The sequence below is a fragment of the Calonectris borealis genome, chromosome 6 (assembly GCF_964195595.1).
Source record: "Calonectris borealis chromosome 6, bCalBor7.hap1.2, whole genome shotgun sequence".
In the NCBI taxonomy this organism is placed as follows: domain Eukaryota; kingdom Metazoa; phylum Chordata; class Aves; order Procellariiformes; family Procellariidae; genus Calonectris; species Calonectris borealis.
This window is the reverse complement of record NC_134317.1, coordinates 24,616,923-24,641,290: the sequence shown is the minus strand read 5'-3', so window position 1 is coordinate 24,641,290 and position 24,368 is coordinate 24,616,923. Positions and strand designations below refer to the sequence as shown.

The following is a 24,368-nucleotide window of genomic DNA, read 5'->3' as shown; positions in this document are numbered from 1 at the left end:
GCAGGAAGGCCCGCCCGCTGACCCGGAAGGCCCGGCGGAGGCAGCCGGCTGAGGGCCCGAGCCGGGAGCCGGTGGCTCCCTCCCCGCTGCCGCCATGGGGAAGTCGTTCGCCAACTTCATGTGCAAGAAGGATTTTCACCCCGCCTCCAAGTCCAACATCAAAAAGGTGAGGGGGGCGGGGGAGACGGCGGCGGCGGTGGCCCTTGCCGGGCGGCTGGTCTGGGCTGAGGCGCCGCGGCCTCTCAGCCGGCCGGTCGGTCAGGCCGCGTCCGCCGCGCAGTGGGGGAGCCCGGCGGGCGGGGCCGGGGCCGGGGCCGGGGCCGGGCGGTGTCCTGAGCGGGTGATGGACTCCCGGCACCGCAGCGGCGTGAGCAGGGCGGGTCGGCCTTCCTCTGGTGGGACCGGGGTTGGGGCACGGGGGGAGGAAGGGGCAGGAAGAAAAGTTAGGAAATACTTGAAGCTTCAGGTTTACTTGCTCACGGGTGTGTATAACTATCGCCCTTTCCTGGCTCCAGCTTTTCAACACCTGGTTCTCTGGAGAAGTAGTGTCTATTTGACAGTGTACACCGCCCCGGAAAACCCCCATCTGTCACGGTGTGTTCCCAGTATTGCACACCTGCCTTGACCTGCTCCCAGTCTGTCTTTCCCAGAACCGTACCGTTCCAGGCTCCCGAGAGAGCCTGGCTTGGGGCTCTGGTGAGGCGTAGGTGAGGAAGTCGCTGCGGGGAAGACAGCGGCACGCCCGGGGTGGTCCCTGAGCCTGCTTTTTCCTTTGCATTGCTAAATTTTCCCGTTGCTTTTTAGTTCTTAAATGTTGTTTGGAGTTGTAGCCTATCAAAAATGCTGTTTGTGTGAAGTTCATTTGTTGAAATGCTGGATGAAAATAATTTATTTGATGTGATTAGAATGGGAATTTTCCCTTGTTAAATATTTTCAATAGACTAAGCCAGTTAAGTATTTATACATTAATGCGTTTTGTGGTAGGTTTTGTATTTTTTTAAAGTAGAAACTTACTTGTTTTAACTAGGTATGGATGGCAGAACAGAAAATATCATATGATAAGAAGAAACAAGAAGAATTAATGCAACAGTATCTTAAAGAACAGGAATCCTACGATAATAGGTGAGAATTGGCATAAGATCACATACTTCTTCCTGCTGTCTCTTGTTTTCATGGCAGTGAAGGACATCTCATTGTGAGTTATTTGAAATACTGTCTCCCACTGACCGTAGTAGTAGGAGAGGACAGCGACTCATAAATTGGTGTCTAATTAAGCAGCGGTCACAACAACTTCTTTAAAATGGCTTGTGTGTGTCATGTAATTAATTTCAAAATATGTTACGTTGCACAGAACAGCAGGTAACCTTGTATAGCAACATATTTGGATCACACAGAAGTCTGTCCTCCATAATTCTGTGGACACAGAGTTATGTTTCAGTTGTGACTGACACGTATGATTTTTGGTACACAATGGAGCACGCAAAAGTATTGATTGGTCTCTCAGGTTTTTTGATATTCAACTTATGGTACTCAAATTAACAAATGAAAAAAATGCCAGTTATTATCACAATTTCCTGCTGCACTTTTTTTTTTAATACGTAATACCAAAGTGAATATTTTGCGTGTAACACCCCAAACTCTGTCCTTTTTATTTAGATTGCTTATGGGTGATGAGCGTGTGAAGAATGGTCTTAATTTCATGTATGAGGCCCCACCTGGAGCAAAGAAAGGTATTTTGGTTTCCTGATCGTGAGCAGACAGTACTGCAAAGCTAAAAACCCTCTGAAGAAATAAGCATAGTGTCTTTTATTTTAAAATAATGTGTTCATAGTGAGGTAATGCTAGAAGGTACGATTTTTAGTTCTTCCTGTGCAAATATGCAGAGATATATACTATGTAATAATTTTGATCTCATGATATTTTAATTTCTTTCAAACTGAGAATGGTTGGGTTTGGTTTTTTTTAAGCAACAGTACAATGTGAAGGGAAAAACAGATAAAATATCTTTCCTGGCAACAGCAGAAATTCTGTCCTTGACCAAAGGTGTTTCTTTAGCCAATTATGAAGCCATGGGATGAGGAGGACTAGACCTTACCAAGGCAATGACTCGGACAACGCAAACCTGTATTTTGGCCTACTCTCCTTATTAGAAATAGCAAGGTCACTTTTGCTTAAAAGTTCTGGCCAAAATTCAACTTGATGCATGTCAAGTATAGGAAATACCAAAGCAAGAAGTTAATTAGTGGAAGTTTTATAAATAATATATACTGAGAATCTGTAGTCAAAAATGCTGGCTGACCTGACTCTGGTGGGTCTGACTATGGCTGTATTTAGTAGATTCATAAGCGGAAGTTACTAAGTACCTGGTGGATACTCATATCAGTCACTTAATTTTAGCAAAATCTGAATGTAAGTGCAGAACTAAGAAAACATACTCCCTTTAAAAGAAAACACGTTCCCTTTAAAATGCATCTTTCCCATTTGCACAAAAACCCTTGGAAATGCTTGGATGGGCTCATTCTTGTACAGCAAATTTTGCAGTTATTTAACTTTAAAAGCTCTTAAAGTAATCCCTTAAGCTTAGAGAAAATACAATTTAAACTAGTGATTTTTGCTAAAAGAATTTTTTTTTTAAGATTTTAAAATTAAATATTGTTGCTACTTTTGCAAAAAAAGTTTCAAGTTTTTTGTATTTGCATATCAGATCAATATAGTTTTAAAAGATGATTCTGGTTTTACAGTGTTTGTAACCATATACTAGAGGCTGATTATTTATAAGTGTGCTCTATTTAAATAAAGTTACTTTCTGAGTATTTGCACTATTGTATTAGTATAAACCATAAAGTGTTTTGTCTCCAGCTTAGACATCAGCTGCATTTTACATGTATAATTAATGTATCATTTCTTTTCTTTCTATGATTTCTGAAAATTCAAAGAGGAAACTAAAGAGGTATTTCATTACATCATTTCTTTATGTTTTCCTCCTACTTACTTAAAATGTACTTAGAAAAAATTCAAACTTACCGTGTTTTCTGTTTTATAGCAAGAAGGAGAGACTGAGTACAAATTTGAATGGCAAAAAGTCGCCCCTCGAGAAAAGTAAGATGTCTGGATTTAATCCAAGTAATTTTTTTTTCTTTTACTTACCTTTTATAGGCTTTTCTTTTTTTTTCCTTCCCCCTCCCCCCACCCCATTTTATTTTTGAGCAGGTCACTTGTGTAATCCTGTCATGTCCTGGCAGTTAATTAGTAAAACCTGTAAACCTGGAACTATTTCCTTGATCAGCTTAGTTTTTGTTTGAACTTTACATCCATATTTGAAAACACATTAAAACTAATGTTTACCGGAAGTATATCCCTGAAATGGATACACACTTAACAATAAAAGGTAGTTTTGTATATGATGGTTTTTTTAAAAAAAAAAAAAAAATAGTGAATTGAGTATTTGTTTTCTTTTGTGTTTGTGTAACAGATATGCTAAGGATGATATGAATATCAGAGATCAGCCATTTGGTATCCAGGCAAGTTACATAAATTTCACTCTGTGGATGTCTTGGGTATATTTCAAATATTATCTAACTGCAGAACATTCACATGGACTCTCTTAATTTTATCATCTGTTTCTCAGTGAGTTTGAAAGCTTCTCTTATGCCTAATAACATAGAAATTTCTGTAAGTGTTAAGCTGTGTTGTTAACTAAATTATGTCAATTTTTTTTTCCTTTCAGGTGCGGAATGTGAGATGTATTAAATGCCACAAGTGGGGTCATGTAAACACTGATCGCGAATGTCCCTTATTTGGCCTTTCTGGAATTAACGCGAGTTCAGTCTCCAGTGATGGTTCAGGTAGGCAGTGAATGTCTTTAAAGGTGCTGGTTAGAAATTTTGGGGGAACTCATCACATTTAATTTTAAAAGGTTTAAGTTTATCATATTTCAAAGAGTTGATGAAATGGGGAAAATACTTCTTTATTCAAAATGTCAGATCCACAATTTCAAGTTAATTATTTCAAGTGACAGGGACCTAATTTTCTAATTAGTAACACATTTTAAAAAAGATTCCGTAATGACTGTGGCTTTGATTCTGTCTGTGGCAAAAATTCAGAAGCTGCAATGAGATTGTTTATATCGGAATGGCAATATCTGTGTCGCTAAAAAAAATATTAATGGATTATCAAAGACTGTCCCAGTTCAGATTCAGGCAAACTGCTTGGAAAAGCTGGAATATATCAGTATATCTTTGTTAATCACTTGGAAACAAGGAGAGGTTTGGTTTTTTTATATTTTTTTTTTTGTTGTTGCTTCCTGAACTACAATTTTTTTCGTCTGTTAGCTTTCCTATTACTTGAAGTCACGCAGCATTTAGTGTTAGATGAGGTTTAAAGAAGTGGATATAATCATTCAAATTGAATAATTTTTTGCCTACAATATACTTTGTTTTCTGTAAGTTGACTCAAGTTTGTAACCCTTTTAAGATTCTTAAAATTGTGGCATGTTAAAGAAACACCTGGTAACATGGGTGAGTTTCAGACTTGCTGTACTGTGCTTTAAGATCATGTGCCGTGTTGTGTATTCAGTTTTGCAGGGATACCATTACAATTGCACACTTGATAACCTGAGGAAAGACAGAAGAAAACCAGATGTTATCTATTTTATATAGTAGCTCTTAGTTTTATTACATATTTAGCCTACCCACAATCTTGCTTTTCAGAATTAGATCACCTAGATATGTCGTTTCTTTGAGATGAGGCCTGGAAGACTCAAGTTAAAGGAAATAGTGCCTCTTACACTCCTCTGCTTTTAGGCACTGTCTGATGATTATACCATTGTATTAGCCATCCTGTAGTTAATATTCTCAGCCTTTCTATTCGGTAGGTTATAACATTAAATCATTTTCTTGCCTCATTGTTACCTTAGAAGAAATTGTGCTTGGAGCGTTTGGTGGTAGTAGAATTATATTGTGCAGCTCTTACATGTCAGACATGCTTTTGTGCTGCAGAACTCACTTTTCCCCCTCACCAGTTCAAATTATGTGGGTAAATTTTAGGAGTGTTTGGCTGGGAAAGCACACAGTATTTGTACATGCTTGCACAAACTTGAAAATGGACTCCTTGTTATTCATAACGGTGTAATACGGACACTTTGCAGTGTCAGTATAGGACTAACTGCTTGTTCCAAACCTAACAGAACTAACTATCTAGGTGTAGGCAACATTTGACTGCTGTGGGTGTTTCCTAGTCAGAGAGATGTTCTCCGGGTAGCTTTCCAAACTGTCTTTCTAAGACTAAAGAGAGGGATTTAGCACATATGGTGAATTTTGCGTGAAGGAAAGTGCTGTAAAACTACTTAGATGTTCTCAGACTGCGTCAATGCCCTCTCATTTTCAACTCTGGAACTTAGAAGACAGTGTGCTATGCTGAGCGTAGACATTTTTACAGGCTGAGGAAGGATTTCAGGGAGTAGGGGTGGGCGACAGATCAGGGTTTGTATATATAATTTGTAAGACACTGTTCTTGGATTTGAATAGTCAGCTGTAATGATAGTGCTACTTTCTCTTTCTTTCAGGGAAACTAATGTAAAAACACTGTAGGTAATGTTTAAAACAATTTTAAGTTCTTGATTTAATAGCAGATACAAGGCTTATAGGAAGTGGTAATATTGTTAATTAGACCATCAGATAAGGTTGTCTGCTTTTCCTTAATGTCAGGTATACAATCCTTTCATCAACTTTTCTAAAACGTCATCTGATGTAACAACAAGCTAAATTATGCTCCTTTGACGACTTCCAGAAATTCCATGTATGTAAATGAAGCACTACAGTTAACTGAGAAGACAAGTTATTGAATTTACCTATTCTCTTTAGACTCATAATTCATCCACGTGGCGTGTTAAAGCTTACGTCACACATTAAAAAAAAAACAACTTGATTTGTTTTAACTAAACCCTGACACCAGTCTGTGTTGCCTGTAATGTTGTGTCTGTCTGGGAGTAAATAATTATCTTTGCATTGCTGAGAGTTCTACCCAGTGTTGTTACAGTGCTGCAGATCTGCAGTTAGCTCTGTAAAATTAACCTACAGTCAGAGTAAAACAGTGTTTTTACATTTCCTAACAAGACACTGCGACATTAAAAAGACAAATTCTATCATGTTCTGATCAACACTCCCCAACAATATAATCTTGTCTTGACCATTTCTCTTTATTGCTCTTTGTTTCCTCTCATTACTTCTACTTAATGCTTTGTTACTGGCCCTAATGCTGAATCAGTATCCATCTCTAAAAACCTTCTTCTGTTCCTCTGTACAACACATCTCCTCAAGCTCTGCTTCTTCCTGCTTCTCTTTATTAGTAATTGCATGCACTCCTAAGCTGCTTTTATGTCTCTAGACTAATTATTTTCTGATTATTTTATAGTACTGCAAAAATGTCTGTTGCCACACTGTTCTTACTTAGATTGGCTAGAACTGCAGAAAATACTGCTTTGTAAGGGACAGAGACTTTTTATGGTATCATCTTTTTATGAAACTTTTCTGTGTTTCATGAACTGATGATTAGGTTTAAAAAAAACCCCAAAAGCACTTGAATTGCTTCCCAATGTCTCTGAAGAGAACAATGAATAGGGATTTCAAGGATAAGGAGTGATTATTTGTAGTATACAGCAAGTCTGGAATGTGTATTTAATTTATTTGACTGGTTTTTTTTAATAACTAGATGTGTTAAAAAAAAAAAATGTTTGCAACCAGCTCTAAAGAAAGAGTTGAAAAATGTTGGGCTGAATTAGTAAAGCAAATAATACTTTTAAAGGTCAGGAAGTAATTCCATATGTAGAAAGTCATCTTTGAAAGCTTGTTTATAGCTTGTGTGTCAGGAAATTGAAATATAAATATTGTGTCATAAATGAAAGGGTACATCTGAGAAGTACAGATATAATAAGGAATAAAGGTGAAACCAGAATAAAATTTTAGTACAATAGTGAATATACCAGGACTCCAATTAGTTTATGAAATTGATTGTATTAGAAGGACCAAATTTAGGCTATAAATCATTGAAACTTTTTCTTTTAAAAAGAGCAAATCTTTGGAATTTTTTTATAAAGTCTTTGAAAAGAGCTGTCTTACTTTGAAGTGATTTACTTGGTAGCACTTTATTTCCTCTGATTTGTAGTCTTTTCATCCTAATAAAAGATGATCTTGCATCCTTTTCTTGCAAACTGAACTGAGTGATTTTTTTCTAGGCAGTGTGTGGTAGTTACACTACCTAAATTTAGGTTAGGATTCTTTAAACTTTGAAAATAATCTCCCTTGTTAGAGCACACCATGCATCAGCACAGTGTTGGAAGATGCTAGTCCGTGTACTGCAAACCACCCCAGTGAATCTCTAAGCAACCAGTGCTTGGGAACCCTTTGCCTCATGGTTCTAAATCTGATACTCTAAGGATGTTGGCATCACTAATTTCTGCAGAATTAGCTTTTAAGAAATGGTCTGGCTTCCCTGTAGGAGACCTCTAACAGGCCTTGTTCTTCTGAACCTTGTTGTTCTTTTGCTTTAGAGAAGCACACTTAACACACAGGAAAATAGATGACTTTGTTTTGTTCACTGCTGTCTTCATGCATTTATCCAAATTCGTTTCTATCCACAGATCAGTAATGGTAGAAACTTCAGATGCTCTGCTGTAAAGGAGGACTGAAACATATCATGCGTACAAGTTTAGGAACCACAGGAGAAGTTTATTATATAATTAGACTCATGACTGAGTTCCATCATGTAATAACTTCGAAGTCTTTAAAAATCTCTAGTGTAGAAGGGTAACTGCTCTCAGGAACATAACTGAACAGAGTTCATTAACCTGGAAAGGAAACAGGGTGGTTTAGCCCAGGTAGGCAGCTCAGCCCCACCCAGCCGCTCACTCACTCCCCCACAGCAGGGTGGGGGAGAGAATCGGAAGGGTGAAAGTGAGAAAACTCGTGGGTTGAGACAAAGACAGTTTAATAGGTAAAGCAAAAGCAGCGCATGCAAGCAAAGCAAAACAAGAATTCATTCGCTACTTCCCATCGGCAGGCAGGTGTTCAGCCATCTCCAGGAAAGCAGGGTTCCATCACACGTAACGGTTTCTTGGAAAGACAAACTCCAAACGTTCCCCCTTCCTTCTTCTTCCCCCAGCTTTATATGCTGAGCGTGATGTCATATGGTATGGAATATCCCTTTGGTCAGTTGGGGTCAGCTGTCCCAGCTGTGTCCCCTCCCAACTTCTTGTGCACCCCCAGCCTGGGTGGGGTGAGAAGCAGACAAGGCCTTGACTCTGTGTGAGCACTGCTCAGCAGTAACGAAAACATCCCTGTGTTATCAACACTGTTGGTCACAAACCCAAAACATAGCCCCATATAAGCTACTATGAAGAAAACTAACTCTATCCCAGCCAAAACCAGTACAAACAGTCGTAGCTGCAGTATTGCTAACAAATCTTTGTGCATGTATAAAGGATTGGCACTTACCTATGGAGGGACATTTTCATCAGCAAAAGCTTTTGACAGAAAAGGAGGGTAAAAAAATTGTTTTATTAGTATAACCAAATTATTGAGTTAAAAACAGGAAGAGCAGCCTTTCCCCATCCTTCCCTTTCTTCCTCCAGAAGCTGGGCCTTCAAAGGTCTTAGTTGAATGGTGACTTCAATTTAATAAAAGCCCAGGGGGTAATGTATATTTTTTTTAAATGCCCAAATTGGTGAGTTTCAGTAGGATGTAGACTATTTGAACGAAAAAAAGTTTAAGTAATGCATAAGCTGAATTCAAGAGTACTTGATACAACACAAGTTTGTGTTTTGTTCTAATTTTTTCCTGCTTCAGAAAGGGAGCAAAAGAAAATGTCTTATTTCGACTCAGACTATTTTTTCAGCCTCAGAGGAAATGTTTCAGTTAAAATGAATGAAAATGAAACTCCTATGTCTGATTTAGTTGCATTATCTAAAGTTCCTGTTCTGTTTCTCTGTGAGGAAAAAGAAGAGTTATTGATCGCCTACGTACATTTTTTTTCACATCATAAAATAACCACCAATACAGAGTTTTTCTTCCCATAAATTCTATAAGCTCTGATTCTCTTATTTCAGCAGAAGGATACTTGTCTTTGAATCTTATGTGAAGACTGCATTGTAATCTTCCTCTTTGCACATAAACTGATTGGCAATTGCTGTTTTGGATTCAGTGTTGAGCATCTTGTATGCAAAGACTAGTCATGGACTTCAGTTTATTCCGGTGGAACCGCTGCAGGGCAAAAGCATGTCTGTGGCACAGAACTGTGTTCTGTGAGAAAAGACTGCTGTCCTTCAAGATCTGACATACACTGCAGCGCTCCAGCAAACAAAACTGATTACAATTGGTACCTTAGCTTAGGCATGGCGGCTTGGTTATTTTGCTTCTGGGACCATTTTAGTCATCTAGCTGGTAATTCATACCAAAAAAAATAATAATCTTACCATTAAAAAAAGCGCCTATTGAATAATATCTCACCAGTGAATAGAGATTATTTTTGCAATAAGGCAATTTCAGTGGATGTGGTTATCATGGGATAATCACACCCCTGGGGTACAGCCTTGTCTGTAATCTCCCAGCAGTGTAATTATTTCATGATAACTGCACCCCCCGGTGTTGCATTATTTCCATTATGAAATTCTTAGTTTTAGATATAAAGTAACTTACTTTGATCACCAGAAACTGCAAAGTAGTGTTAGAATGTTCCAGCTGTGAGGCTTACAGAGACCAACTTATAAGATTTACTTCTCCTTTACAAAGCTAAATTAAGCAATCAAAATGCTTCTTTGGGCTAAACTGATTTACAGGGTTTTTTACTGATAAAATCCTAACTTTCAAAGTTCAGACAAGATGAAAATATGTGGTTCTGACTTTATGTGCCACTGTCTATATACGCATGTATAAAATACGTAATATATACCAGCAAAAAAACCCAGGTCACTAGCATCTAAAAGTTTGCCTGTTTTTACAATCCTTTTTTATCATTAACCAGCAGCATCTGATGATTTTTTTATGCTTTTCAGTGCTTTTTTTGTGAAGCCTGAAAAGCCTTTGACTTTACTAGAACAGAGACTGGTAGGTTTTCTGCGCAAAATGTTTTGAAGTAATACTGTTATTTCACTTCAAAATTGCCTGCAACTTTCTTGGTCAGGTAAAGTTAGGACAAACTAAATACCTCTTTTTTCTCCACCCCCCTTCCCCCCCCGCCCCCCCCCCCCCCCCCCGCAAGCAATCTGTCTTTTTCAATGAGGGTTGGGGGGTGATTGCTAAAAAACTATGAAAGCTTAAATGCTTACAAGTTTTATCATATGTTTTTAGAACAAATAACCCGCTAGGAATCTATTACTGTCTTATGAAGAAAGGTATTACTATCTTAAGAAATAAGGCTAGTGTCTCAAATGGGAAGGTAATTTTATGAATGGTGTAGTTAGAAGAAGTGGGTTGCCAAGATTAAAAAAAGTTCTTACGCTCTTGACCTATGAAACCTAAGCCTGGAGGGTGCTGGGCATCCTTCTCTGTTATGGACTACTTTGAATGTTTTACAGCCGACTGGCTCCGTATGTGATCTGTCTGGTGAAATTACTGAGAAGAAAGAGAGGACTGTAAAGTGATTAGCGTGTTGTGGAAAATTCAGGCAAATAATGGTAACAATGTAATGGAGCAACATGCATATGTATCCAGTGTCTTAAGGTCTTCGAAGAAGACTCTAGGTATGTCTATGCAAATACAGCCTTCTAAAGACTCATTATCAGCTCCCAGAGTTTGTGCCCTCTCTTTTCATTGCCTGAATGCCCGAAAACTAATTGTGGTTGTGGTTTCCATCAGTCTATCACTTAGTGTGTTCAACCGATCTTTAGCTTTTGGGTGAAATTCCTTTTCATAGTAATCATTGAAATTATCAGTCACATGGAGACAGCAAAAAAGGAAATCTATGTCTATGTTATACTATGTCTATACCTCACTGCATTTTTTCAGTGACAAATACGGTACTTCCCAACAGATAAAAATCTGCATTGTATCAGGAATGCAGGACTTGATTTAAGTGTTTTCTTGAATCTATAATAGCAAAGAAAAGGTATTTCAATATGTTAACTGTGAATATTTGTATAAATGGTCATCTGTAGAAACATACAGAAACCTTCCTTTATGATCTGCAGCTGAGACCTTTGACTGTGAACAGTAGGAGCCTTAACTAAATCTTCACAGTTTAACTGTGACAGTTTAAGAACTGTCACATTTTTGAATAATCCTCCATTTATGTTTTAGAAGCCTCTGTATTTGGTGTGAATGCATAAAATAGAGATTTCTATTAGAAGTCTTGTGCTTGGCATTTAAGCAATAAATATGGATTCCTATAGCAGCTTGATAATGTTAAATGGTTTTTACTACTCAAAAAAAGTAAAACAGGAAACTCGGGATTCTCTGAAACACCCTATGACAAAAGCATGGCAAATTATACTGAAATTTTGGCTAAAGTGTTAAATTCAGTTAAACTGCAGACCCTCTGAAGAAGAGCTAATTAAAAGCCAGAGGTTTTTTATTCATTGCTTTCTCTCAATGCCAACTGCAGCAGTTCCTTTGAAGTGTAAATATGGTCTGAATGCAGTCATCTCTGAAATAGATTAAAAAATTATTAGTAAAAAATGATCAATTCTGAATTAGTGGAGGCAGCATAGATTTGCTACGTTCTTCATGACCAGGATCCTGATCACATAATTTTGATAATAGCTCTTTGTCTTTTAGATAAATAAGTGTCTACTCTTATCTCTGTCACAACTACAATAAAAGTTCACAGACGATACAGTGTGATTAGGCTCAGTCTGTATTTTTTTTCCATTTTTGTTCAATTTCCTTTTAAGCCATATGAAAAAAAAACATATGAAACTCTGTGGAGAGCACAGAAAAAGTATATGGATGTACTGACAAAACTGTCTATGCTAATTTTAAAGTTAGTTTCTCTTTTAAAGCAAAACCTAAAAAGCTTTGTATCATATATCACGCTTTTGCTACCACTCAGAGAAGGCAGCATTTTAAATTCAGAGTGTATTGATCCTTCATGTGATTGTGTGCTAAACTAAAACCCACCAGCAGAATGGTTTTCTAAAACCTAGTTAATGTGAAAGAGCTGTTTGCATATTCCCTGGAGTATTTATTCATTTCTTTTTCAACAGCAGAGCATCGCTTTAGTATCGCTGTTATGTAGAAAGCCAGATTTCAATTTGGAAGAGTTACGGCCTCATGTTGTCCAAGATGCATATAAGAAAGAACGAAGACAACATGCTTTAGGCCTACTTTGTTAACAAAAATTATGGAGTAATAAAGGATAAGCCGTGAAAGTATCTTGTCCTTGATTCATAAATTAATTTTTAAACATGGTAGAGTGAAGTATACTGAGTGTGACGTATACTGACGAATTGATAGCAGATATGCCAGGGTGCTTTGTTTACATTTACGTTCATGCAAATTATCTCTCTATTACCAAGTCAGGAGAATTCTGGTGGTATGATGATGGTGGTATTTTTAGATCAAAATGATTACATCTGTAAACTAAAAGATGTCCCACACCAGAACACATTCTCAGGAAGGGCTTTTACTGTAATTTCCCCTGCCACAGGTAGGAATAGTGGTTATACTATTACTGCTTCTTATCTCTTTGCTTTCTGTATGTATTCCACAATAAAAATCCATTTAAAACTTAATTGATTGCAAAGAATAATTCAGTTTGCTCATCTGCACTGGTGACAGCAGTGAAAGCTTTTATCAAGAACTATGCATCATGAGTAGATAGAAGTAAAACTGCTATTTTTGGTGATACTGGCAATCATAACATTATGGTCTGTCCTTACTGCCACTGAAACTGTTGCAGAAAAAGTGGCATTTAATCACAGTCGTTATGAAAAGAGGTTTTAGCGTACTGTTCTCTAATATTGGATAATTTGAAAAATGTGCTTTAGACTTTTTAATGGAGGCCTGCTAGATGGTGTGTTACAGCTAACATTGTTCTCCTAAGAAGAGTCCTGTGCCCATGCCTCTTGGAGGGAACGTTCTGGCAACAACAGAGTGTAATGTATAATCTGCATTTGTAGCTTCAAGAGAAGTACAGACAGAATCGAAAATTAATTGCAGCTATAGGTTTCTCTTGTTTCTGGGATGGGAGTGGGGGTAGTAATGCAGGGTGAGAGAGCTTGCTGTAAGCTAGGCTTTTAAGTAATTGAAATCCAGAATTATATTTCCCCCCCGGTTGTTTAATAGAAGCAGAACTGATTCTATTAAATTGATCTCAGTTAAGTGTGATAAGAAATTGGAGTGCTCTTTGTTACAAAAAAGCAAATTTACAATATGTTGTTCAAATCCTAGTATGATATCCTTCTGCAATCCAGTATAATTGATGCTCATATAGGCTTCAGAAAAAATCACAACTCTTCTGTTTATTTAATTGTACGCATATTACAGAGATGCACCAACAGCTGTCAAGCAAAGGTTGCACTCATGTTGTACTTTGTGAAGACTAAAATCATTCTTTTCACACTTCAGTGAATGGTTTGAGTTTCCAGATTTTGTGCCCCAACTCTTCGAGTCAACTGAGCTATCTGGATTTTTTCCTTAAACAGTATCTTAAACAGAAGATAACAGAGAGAATTAATGCAGCAAGAACTTCTGTGGGAAGTAAGAAGCAGGAAGAAACTGCAGCCTATTTGCTTGACAACACTATTTCTTGAGAATTATAAACGCCATGAAAAAATATTTTAAAAATCCTTTGGTGGGTCTTTAACTATGGAGCTTCTTTTGTGCAAGCCCTTAATATAATTTTAAGTACCTGTAACTGTAGAAAACTTAACAAGTTGTCAGTTGTCTTAATGCATAAAAATAAGTATGATATCAGCATGCAATTAATTCCACTATATGGTAAAAAGCTTTTCCAAGACTATGAATTAATTTTAAAGCAGATAAATGTTTTAGTTTTAAACAAGTGTCATCTGGAAAAGTTTTAAAGGGTTTTTTCTTTTCTTTTTTTCCCTATCAAAATGTAAATTCCAGAAAATAAGTTTGACAGTCATATTCAAAAATAGCAAGGTACTGTATTTGACTTGTTTCAGAAAGAATAAGAAACAGATGATGAAACATTGTAACTTTGAACTTATTTTTAGTTTGCTGATGGAAGAATGTTGAGAGACTAGTTGTCAGAAGTCGTAGCAATCAGCTATTTTTACAGGATTCCTATATCTAATGTTCTGTCAACTCGTGGCATAGTGTCATCTCTAGATGTTTTCACCTGCTTGAGATCACGCAGGTAGCTTCTTCACAGACTGTCTCACAAGTCCATAAGGAATGTATATATGAGGACATCAGTTTTCATAGTACACAAAGTATTTTTCTATGCCTGATGTGGGAGTGATTTTTTGCAAGTTGATGGGTGCTGTTCAAGAATACTTAGCTAACATCGGTCCCCAAGATTTCAGCCAACTGAAAGCCTCTCAACTCAATCTTACAGTCTGTTTTACAGTTTCTGACTTAATTGGAACTTCACCAGATGAACATACATGGCTATCAGGTATACATAGTATTGTTTTGTCTGAAGATCTTGGAGGGTGATGATATAAGTGTAGTCATAAGCCAAAGACGGGCTGAAAAGATTTCCCTCTTTGGCTTACCAGGCAAACCAAGTTTGATCACGCTGGGCATAGTCATGTCTCCAACAAGCAGGACTCCACAATCAATTCACACCAAACAAAGGCAGAGGCCCTCTACCAGCTGGTATACTGGTGGCTCCAAGATTTAAGCTTTAGCTCCTAAATAAGGAAGCCAAGGACACTTCTGAGAAGTTGAGTTTTTCAAATCTCTGTTAAATGAGGTTCAGTGTTTGGGGTTTCTTTTACAGTTTTTGTCTCCCTTGTTTGTATTAACCAGGAGAAATCCCCTACTTAATTTCGTAGTGTGGAAATGGGAATGCGATTGTTTGCTCATACATTTCGGCGTCTACGTCTTTTAAGACTGTGTGAAGAAGCAGCCCAGAAAGAAGTGTGTTACAAGCCTCAATACTGTCACATAAAATAGCTGTGCCCAGGAATCCTGGAAGACCTCAAACTGTCACTGATATTTCAAAGAAAAGCGTATCTGCTTATCAAAATCATTAAAGTATAAATCAAAAGCAGTCTGTTGAGGCATGGGTGGGAAAAGAAAGTTACCAAGCATTTGATTCCTTTGACTCCAAGCAAAGGAGTTTAATTGTGAGAATAAAAATTTGCTTGATTCTTGCAGAAAGTAGGTAGTAATAGAGGTTTGCTATTAAGCTATGCAGCCATTGTCAAACACAGTGTCTTAATTGAACTTCTCGGCCTGGACTTGTAACTGGATAGAAAACAGTCTCTTTAGACTTGCCAGATCAGATATTGTTTTCTCCCTACTGTGGCCTAGCATTGCTACCTGCACAGAGGTAGCAATGTGGTCTTGCTGTCACTGGGCAGCAGCAGTTTGGTGGCGCCAGCGGTTCAGAAAAAAAGCATGAGCAGGTTCGCCTGTGTCATCCTCTCAAAAATGTTAATGTTTTTTAAACTGCAAAGATCACATGCTGCGAGAGAGTCCTCCGTAATCGACCATAGTGGACAGTGTGCTTGTGTTATGCCTGGCTGGGGTCTGCACACAGAAGGGTTGTGAAATAGGACTGTGTTTTGAGTCTACTTTCATTTATGGGGTTGGTATATTTTCTGAATTTTATTTCCTAATGTTTTCTAAAACCTTTAATTACAGTAAAAATAATATATGTAATAAAGCTTTGTGAAGATTCTTGCATCTCCTCACAAGCTAGGCTGAACCTAAGTTACTGTTTCCCTCACCACAATTAAAGGGAGACCAAACCAGGAATAATTTATTTCATAAACCACTCTCAAGGTTCTGTTGGTGCATTTGATGTTACTTGTATACATCCACAAAACAGGAATAACAGCGATTTGTTAACCGTCCTTGTCATGGTAATACCACATTGCAACTAAAATATTGTAGATGGAGCTATGAATGTCTCCTTGATGTCATTAATAAACAAGGAAACAGAGGTCAAATAAATTTTTTTTAGCCTGTCTTGCTTTCCTTCTAAGCTTACCTGTGTTTTTATTTTTTAAACCTAATGCTAATTTCACCTCTAAAAAGCATATGGAAGCTAACTCAAAAGTTTGCATGCGGCTGTGTGTGGGATCCCAGCTTGAGCAGCCACTCTGACAGGCCTCTTGTTCACTTGTATTGATCTGTGCGTTACAGCACAGCTGACATCCATTGGGCACAAATGCACAAAAATCAATAGCGTTGTGCATTCATTATAAGCTTTTTATGTAAAAGAGGAAATTATTTTGCTTACCTCTTTCCAGCGTTATGCATAAAGAATGCCTGAAAGGTTTGTTTCTAGAAAATAATTTTGAACTGTGCTTTTGAAGGCTGATATGCCTTCATGCCTCTCTGGTCTCATTCTGCCCATAGTCCTCGTATGGAGCCACAAAGTTAGGGCTTCTGTCTTAGTTGTTTTGCAAATCTCCCGTATAGATTTGGACAAGTTGTAGTCTTCTATTTATCTAATCACGCTAATGAGAATAATTAGGTATCGAATACATATCAAAATGTGTGCAATGCTGAGACACTGAAGGGGGAATAGCTAGTTAGGTTACTTCGTTAGGCAGTAGTTCTTACTGCCTTTGAATAACGGGGATTCCAGGCTTCAATCCGGTCACATGTTTTGGTTTCTTTGGTATGGTGAAATCTTCTTTCATGACTCTACACTTTGTCTCCATTCAGCTTCCTCATAAGGAATGAGGTGTACAGGTATATATAATGCATACAAATACAGGGTGTACAAATACCTCATACAGGATATTTGACTGAATTGTATAGCTGGTTTTTGTGGCCTTGTCAAATCAAGATATCAGCTGGTACCAAATTCTGTTGTTAGGTTTCTGTCTAATGTCAGTTTCTGTTCCAGCCAGAGTAGATTTGGGCAAGCGGAGCAAGGTTTTATATTTGAAATAAGCAAAAACGTAGACACTGGAGCCTATATACATTCGTTAACTATCAGTGAGCTTACATTTACGCTGTAACACGTAAAAAGAAAAAACACTTTTGGTAAAATATGGGGGGGCTGGAAATAACCCCCTACTTAAAAAACATGTGAACTCAAGGAAAGACTAAAAGGTATCTCATTAGAAAATTCTTTTGCCCGGCAAAATAAGGAACTCGTGAAAAGAAAGTCAGTAATGCAAGGGCTCCTTAAACCATTTTCAGAGTTTTATCTTCTTCCTTCCAGGTTTACACATAGGCCTGTTTATTTCTGTAAGCAGTGTATTATACAGGAAAACTAAGAAAAAGTTGAAGTTGACTTTTTTTTTTGAGAAAGTGCTATTTTACTTTCCATATATTTTCCGTAGTAAAAATCTCCCTTTCCGTACTTTTCTGTGTTAAAAATTTATGAGTTTTGTCCATCTCCACAACTAAGAAACTCTTTAAAGCCACAAAGCAGGATCAGTATGTTTCGTAAGACTAGTTAATCTTACCATTTACAGTTCAGTTAGTTTACTGAAGTAATAGTAATTGTGTGCTCCATGCTCTATTTTATATTTCTTCTGATTTAGATTTACCTTAGACAGTAGTGCTAATTCATTGACAGTAAGGTTAGTGAATGAACGGGTAGGGAAGTCTGCTGAAAGTGACCTGACAAAACAGTGTATGTTTAAGGTGAAGAAAAAGTACCTAATCAGTCAAGTACATGAGGTTTTGATGATCGCAGGAATTCAATTAAAACAAAAGAGTGAGTTACAGGGTTTATAAATTATGCAGTCAAGTCTGAATGATCCCAAATACATCCCGTATTTTACTGCTTGTTAGATGTTTGCAAAGAAAGATAACGTGCCTAATCCCAAACACCTACTCTAATGCAATATACAGCATATTTTTTAAGCGGATAAAACAGAAATCTCTGAGGAGATAACAGCCTAGAGACCTGGCAGATCTGGGAGTCCCTAGAATAAGTAAAGGCATAGCACATTTTTTCATGTATTTATTTATTTTCTCTATGTATAGTGAGTTTCTAATAATGGCTACTGTTTACATTTAAGTTCAAAAATTTGTGTCATTATGAAAAATGCCTTATTAGTGACATATTAGAAATGCATTTTCCCATTGTTGTAAGGGAGAGGAGGCACCTAAAAGTCTTACTTAATGTGCTTTCTTTAGGTTTCCTGTGCTTTTTTACTGTAATAAAAATATATTACTAGACTTACCTAAATATATTGTTTTCAACATGACAAAGTTACATAAGAGAATCCCCTTGTACTTAAAGAAAAATGCAATTATTTTCTATTCTGAATCTCCAGACTGCTGTTTTAGAAAATCATATCTGATTATTTGCTCAGCAGAAGATTATTGAGTTGATTTAGGTGTGATTTTACTTAACAAAGCTTCAACTGAATTCCTACTGTGGAGTCCAAAAAAGGTAGAGAGATATAAATGATACATTCAAACTGTGATTTTTGTGAACAGGGCCATCAATGCACCCCTCGGAGCTAATAGCGGAGATGAGGAACAGTGGGTTTGCACTGAAACAAAATGTACTGGGGAGAAACTTGACCGCAAATGATCCATCACAGGTAATGATCTTTTTACCAGTAAGCTGAAAATGTCTATAAATCTAAATGTGATTGCTTGTGAATTGCTACTTAATGTTTTCAAATATGCATATCCATAGGAAAGCTGAATAGCTATACCAGTAGAAAAACGTCCAAAAACTTACTGTTTTCCAGCTTTGATTCAGTCAGAATCATAAATTACTTCTTTTAAAACCACATATAATAAATTAGACTAGAAATTGAATTTTTCATAAAGGGCACGGTTAGGGGTTTTGCCACATACTTCTGATGCAATGCTAGCCTTTGGATGAAGTTTGAGGAAGTATACACAAGTAATTACTGCCAGAAATGCTATATCTGAAGATTTTTTTACTTGATTGACTATTGTTACATCTATTATTTCTGGGAGTGAAAATGTTCAATTGTCTTTACTTAGGCTGCACAAGGTACATTTCTAATTGAGGTGCTTTAATAAAAATGTAAAATGAAAAATTCATATACACTCCTAGAGTGAGCCACCATGAAATAACCTTTGTTCATATGGCAGGATAGTCAAACCACTAGTAAAGAGGGGACGACAGCCTTCAGCTGGTCTTGAAATCTTGAGTAAATCAACAATTCATTGTGTCTCTCCACAGATGGATGTACCTTTGCATTTAAAAAAGCTATGTACCCCAGAAAAATGTAGCATATGGGCACTGTTAAATGAATCGCAGAGATATCAGTATGTTTGGTTTATGTTAGGTATGGTGGGGTTTTTTTGGAAGAGCTTTTTAATCTTTATTTCTTCTTCCCCCTCCCGAGTGTGGCTAAAATTAAAAACATCACGGTGGAGAACTGTAGTGTACCAGATGCACATAATTTGAAGAATTCAGGGTCTTCAAAGTACCTATGCTTTGCTGATTGCGTTACTGTATGTAGATTATATGATTACAGTGTTTTGCATTGCTAGAACACTTTATGAACATTTAAAGACTAATAACACAACAGTGAGGTAGATGTGTTAATACCCATTTTCCTAATGACTAAACCGAGACAGAAAAGTAATTTGCTTAAATTACTCTGGGTTCGAGCAGGACTAGCATCTTACCTATTCATCCAAGCATGATAACAATGGAGTGACTTATCCTGAGGAATCATGTGGGCTCCAAAATTGGCTCATTTTTATTAACTATTTCAGAAATGTTTCTTTCCCTAGCAGTGATTTTTTCATATGTTACTAATAACTCCTGTTGTATAACCCCCACATTATAACACCTACTCAGCTTTGAGACAGAACGTGGGGGTTTTTTTCGCTTTGTAGCAGGTTTGCTGCTCTTTCCAAAGAGTCTTAAGCTGACTTAGTAATACAAATATATTTTGCTTGTGCAAAAATAAGGTACATAGAGGCATCACTTTTAATACAGAAATCTGAATGAAGATATTATTTTTATATATAAGAACTTAACATCTTACCACATTTTCCTAGGAATTTGTTGCAAGTGAAGGAGATGATGATCCAGAAGTTGAATTTTTAAAATCACTGTCAACCAAACAAAAACAGAAACTTCTAAGGTAAGTGTGGTACTTAGTGGAGGGGATCTGTATCACCGGTAGTTCTGACTCCATGATTGTCCCTGTAACTCTTCTATGCCATTGAAGAATTTAGCACCGTCAGTACAGAAGAAAATCAGCTTAGTTTAACATACACTTGACCACAAATGGCATTATGCAGCATGGTTTTTCAATCCGGTTGTTTCGTTTTGATCTGGCTGTTCTAATCTAGTTGTGACGCCTTTGCACTGGGGCTCGTTTCCAATTTAACTGGGATACTGAAATAATGATAATTGGCTCACTGAAGATGCTGTCAGTTGCTATTTTAAAATATTATTTTGCACTCCATTGTCTACAGTATCTTCTTTCAGGATTAAAAATTCTATGTTCTTGTTTACTGGTCTACAACTTGGCAAAGTTTGTTACCTTCTCCTGTGCGGCTAAACTGAACCTGATGTTGCACCCCAGGGCCAAGGTTAGCCTAGCTCCACTCTGCTCTCGGATCAGGGGTTATAGTTTGCTGCTGCAGCAGAGGGAGATTCCCATGGTTTTGTAGTTCTAATAAAAAGTTAATGAGGTTTTCATTCTTTTCTTCTGTCCTACTGATTTCATATGTCAGGTGACTTACATTTTTTTTTCTCTGTTAATTTGGAACATTATCTTGAAATTACCTGAAAATGTTTAAAATGAAAAATATTAACTATTGCCTGGTAGATCCCATACAGGTATCACTAGTTAAAACGGCCTTTTAGGTTAAAAGACGTTCTATATATGTGGAGTGGGAGGAGGGGAGAAAGATGAATGGCTAAGCAGGTACATGAGTAGGTAGGTACATATGGTATTCGCATATATAATGAATCATTCTCTGAAAATAGTTGGCATATTTTATGTTCCTTTTAAGTAAGGAATGTGTATGTAGTTCGAGTAATTTAAAACGGTATTTTGTTTGAAATTCTGCAGGCCCAACACAATGAAATTATAATACTTTATATTTTGAAAGTTGAAGTTCAGTAAATATTTGGGTCTTTTAGATTTTACTAGTCTGAAGGGATTTTTTTAATATACTGAAAGTAGCTTCACTATTCAGTCACTAATTTTTTGAGAAGAATAAAGCAAAATAAAAAAAAATAGGTGAAAGCAATCAAATAGCAGTGAATGCACGAGCATGATGGAATATTGTACTTAGGGCTAGAAAATGTAAATTTCTAGTTGTGACAGAAGAGGTTATTGAAAAGATTGGTATTACTTGCCTGGAGAACTCGGAGACATAGGCGTTAGAGTCTCAGTTTCCATCATTAACAGAAAGTGAATGCTAATTGCTTTTTTTCATTTTCAAAATGTCTTCTCAAAATGCACAACCAAAAGCAGCAATGATTTTCCAAAGTCTCCAGAGCAGGCTGACAAGGAAAAACAGCACTACTGAATGTATTTATTCCTCGTTACAAGGCCAAAATTGACATATCTTACTTATCTTTTTTAAAATTAAAGAATTAAAAAAATCATATTCCTCCTGTTCTGGGGGAGCAGCTGTGGATTACAGGAGGATTCTTACTATGGTTAATATCAGGTTAGAAGTTTAAAAATAACACTTTGCTGAAAGAAGAGAGGAATTCAACCTGTTTTTAGGGAAAACTGTTTACTGTATAGGTCATCAGAAGTAGTGAACTTTAAAAGACAATGACTCTGTGATTTACAATATCTTAACACGTCTGATTGCGCTACTCTTCTATTTTGAAAATAAAAGGAAGTTGGATCGTCTGGAGAAGAAAAAGAAAAAGAAAGACAGAAAGAAGAAAAAGCAGCAAAAGAAAAAAAGCAAAAGTAAACACAAGAAACATAAGATGAGATCCTCTTCCTCATCCTCCAGTGAGACTTCAGTAAGCAGCAGTGATAGCGAGACTGACAGCAGAGATAAAGCAGCACAAAAGAAGATGTATTCTAAGAAAAGAAAAAAAGACAAGTTTTCAGAGGCTAGCAGCAGCAGCGATTCAGAAGGAAAGGCAAAGACGAGGAAGGAAAAACTTTATGAAGATCTCTCCAGTAGTCACGGTAACAAGGACAAAGATAGGGAGAAGTACGGGCTTTTAAAGCAAAACAGTTCTGCGGAGAACAACAAACGGAGCTCCTATGAGGGGGAAAGAAAGTCCAAAAGCAGATACCATAGCACCAACAAGAGAGAGACTGAAAGAAAGGAGAGGGATAGTAGAAGCCAAAGCATGGATGAGGGGAGCAGGAGAAGCCCTTGCAGAAGTCACAGCAGTTCCAGGCAAAGGCAAATACGAAAAAGTCCGAGTCAAAGCCCTGGTGAAGAGTGGCACAGGAAAAATGAAACCAGAAGCCCCAGCATAGATGTGCACAGAGAGAAGCAGAAATGTAGAGAGAGGTATGGGGACAAGTGCAGTAAAGTGGAACACAGAGAAAGGAGCAGACGCAGTAGAAGCAGAAGCAGAGAGAGGAAAAAAAACAGATAGTGTAGGGGACAGGTGCAAACAAGAATGTCTCAATTTTTTGAAGAATACCTTTAACAAGGGCTCAGTTATGTATTGGTGTTCATTTTCCAACCTCTGTAAGTAGCATTTCCTACGTAAAGCCAACAGCATCATTTCTATAATGTTGGAATATTTGTACATTAGGTATAAATGTTATGGTATTTTTCTTACTGTATAAATACACTTGTTGGCAAATACCTCTTGTATACATGCAGTAATTCATAGACCTGATTTTAGGGTTTTAAAATCTTTCAGAGCAGTATGTGATATTCTTGGTTTTGTCAATGATGATTTCTGTTTAGATGCAACTGTGAGGGGAAGCAGAGAGTAATTTGGGAAGAGTCCTGGGATATGTTAAATGATAACAAACGTTTGAGATAGTTCTGGATAAAATTACTGCTTCAGATATCAAAACATTGTATTGTAGAGAGTGGGGTTTTTTTTCATACCGAAGCATTTTTTCCTAACATTCCCTGTAAGAGATCAATTTCATGAGTTAAAAAACAGAGAGACATAGTTCACATAAGTGTGTAGCCAACATTTTTTGACCTCCTGGAGTGTACAGCTTGGTCAGGGCTATCTAAACATCTTGAACCCCTGTTGGTATGTGTCAGTACAATGTCAAGTTATTGTTCAATAATCTCTCAAGACATGAAAAGAATATTTACTGCCTCAACTGTTTCAGGTTTTTCATTGTTTGTGGTAGGAAGTTAATGTAAATAGTCATCCTCTTGTTTTCATGGAACAAACTTTTTTTTTTAATGATTGTCAGTCATTTTCTGCACACATCGTTATGAAGATGAACTTCCATAATAAAATACCTTATTCTTTAAAAATAGTAAGAATTGCCTTCTTCTCTAGAGTTCTGAATCCGTGCAAATGCACAAGGCAACGCTTCACAAGGTTTTTATTGCGAAGGGAATGCTTCTCTGCCATTTCAGGGTGGCAGATGGAAGTACATTAGTGGACAGGTGAAAAGGCGTCACCGTGCTCAGTATTCTGGCAAGCAACTTTCTTCCTCTCCTTCTCACAGGACAAATGGGACTTTCTTTTATTACCAGTCCACTTCTACTTCTTAAAACCGTCACTCAAGTTTTTCAATATCACATGGAGTATAATATATGGTGGAAGTGACCTGGCTTATCTTTTAAGCGCATGTGAATGAGTTTGAAAGGGTGAGCCATCAAGGGATGTCACCACCTTCTTTGAAATGCGGTTGCATTAGGTTGCTCCCAGCCTTCCTGCTGAAGTAGCTGGGAGTTAAAGGGCACGCACAATTCGGTACAGTCAGGCCCTATATTAATGCGCATGTGGAAGCTCTGATTTAGAAAGAACAAGAGGAGACTGCCAAAACACCTGTATGAACAATCTAAACAAAAGCTCTTGTGAAGAATTTATTATCCCTCTGTGTAAGAGAGGACAGAGTAATGTGATAGGGGAAAAGGCTTATTCTGGTAGAACATTTTCTTTCATGTTAAGTGCAGCATGTAAGGTACGAGGAATAACCAGTAAGTAAGTACTGGAAGGTGCCTCTACTCCAAAGAAAGGTCTCTTGCTTACGGGTCTGCCTGATTGTTGTGTGTGTGGCACAGGAATCTGCCCACCAGTGTCTTGCCAACTGCAATGCAACTGACTTCTGCCTGAAAAAGGAAGGACAGCTCGACACCTACAGTTCTAGGCATTTTTGTGGGCTCTGCATTTTATTTGTTTGCATGTAGTTG

General features: G+C 37.3%; 1 protein-coding gene across 4 annotated transcripts; it reads left to right on the top strand.

Moving 5' to 3' along the window:
- The first annotated feature begins 4 nt into the window (after positions 1-4).
- Positions 5-23,483, top strand: CIRSR (corepressor of RBPJ and splicing regulator). Of its 4 annotated transcripts, XM_075153276.1 has the most exons (11): positions 60-166; positions 516-594; positions 1,028-1,122; positions 1,657-1,730; positions 2,937-2,950; positions 3,044-3,099; positions 3,473-3,521; positions 3,728-3,845; positions 18,540-18,646; positions 20,094-20,179; positions 21,903-23,483. In XM_075153276.1, exons 3-11 carry the CDS (start codon positions 1,034-1,036, stop codon positions 22,627-22,629), a joined length of 1,320 nt encoding a protein of 439 aa, XP_075009377.1. In that variant the 5' UTR covers positions 60-166; positions 516-594; positions 1,028-1,033; the 3' UTR covers positions 22,630-23,483. The 4 variants fall into 4 exon arrangements, with proteins under 4 accessions (XP_075009375.1, XP_075009379.1, XP_075009377.1 ...); XM_075153274.1 differs by lacking the exon at positions 516-594 and having other exon boundaries at positions 5-166; XM_075153277.1 differs by lacking the exons at positions 60-166; positions 516-594 and adding an exon at positions 608-707.
- Positions 23,484-24,368: the final 885 nt, after the last annotated feature.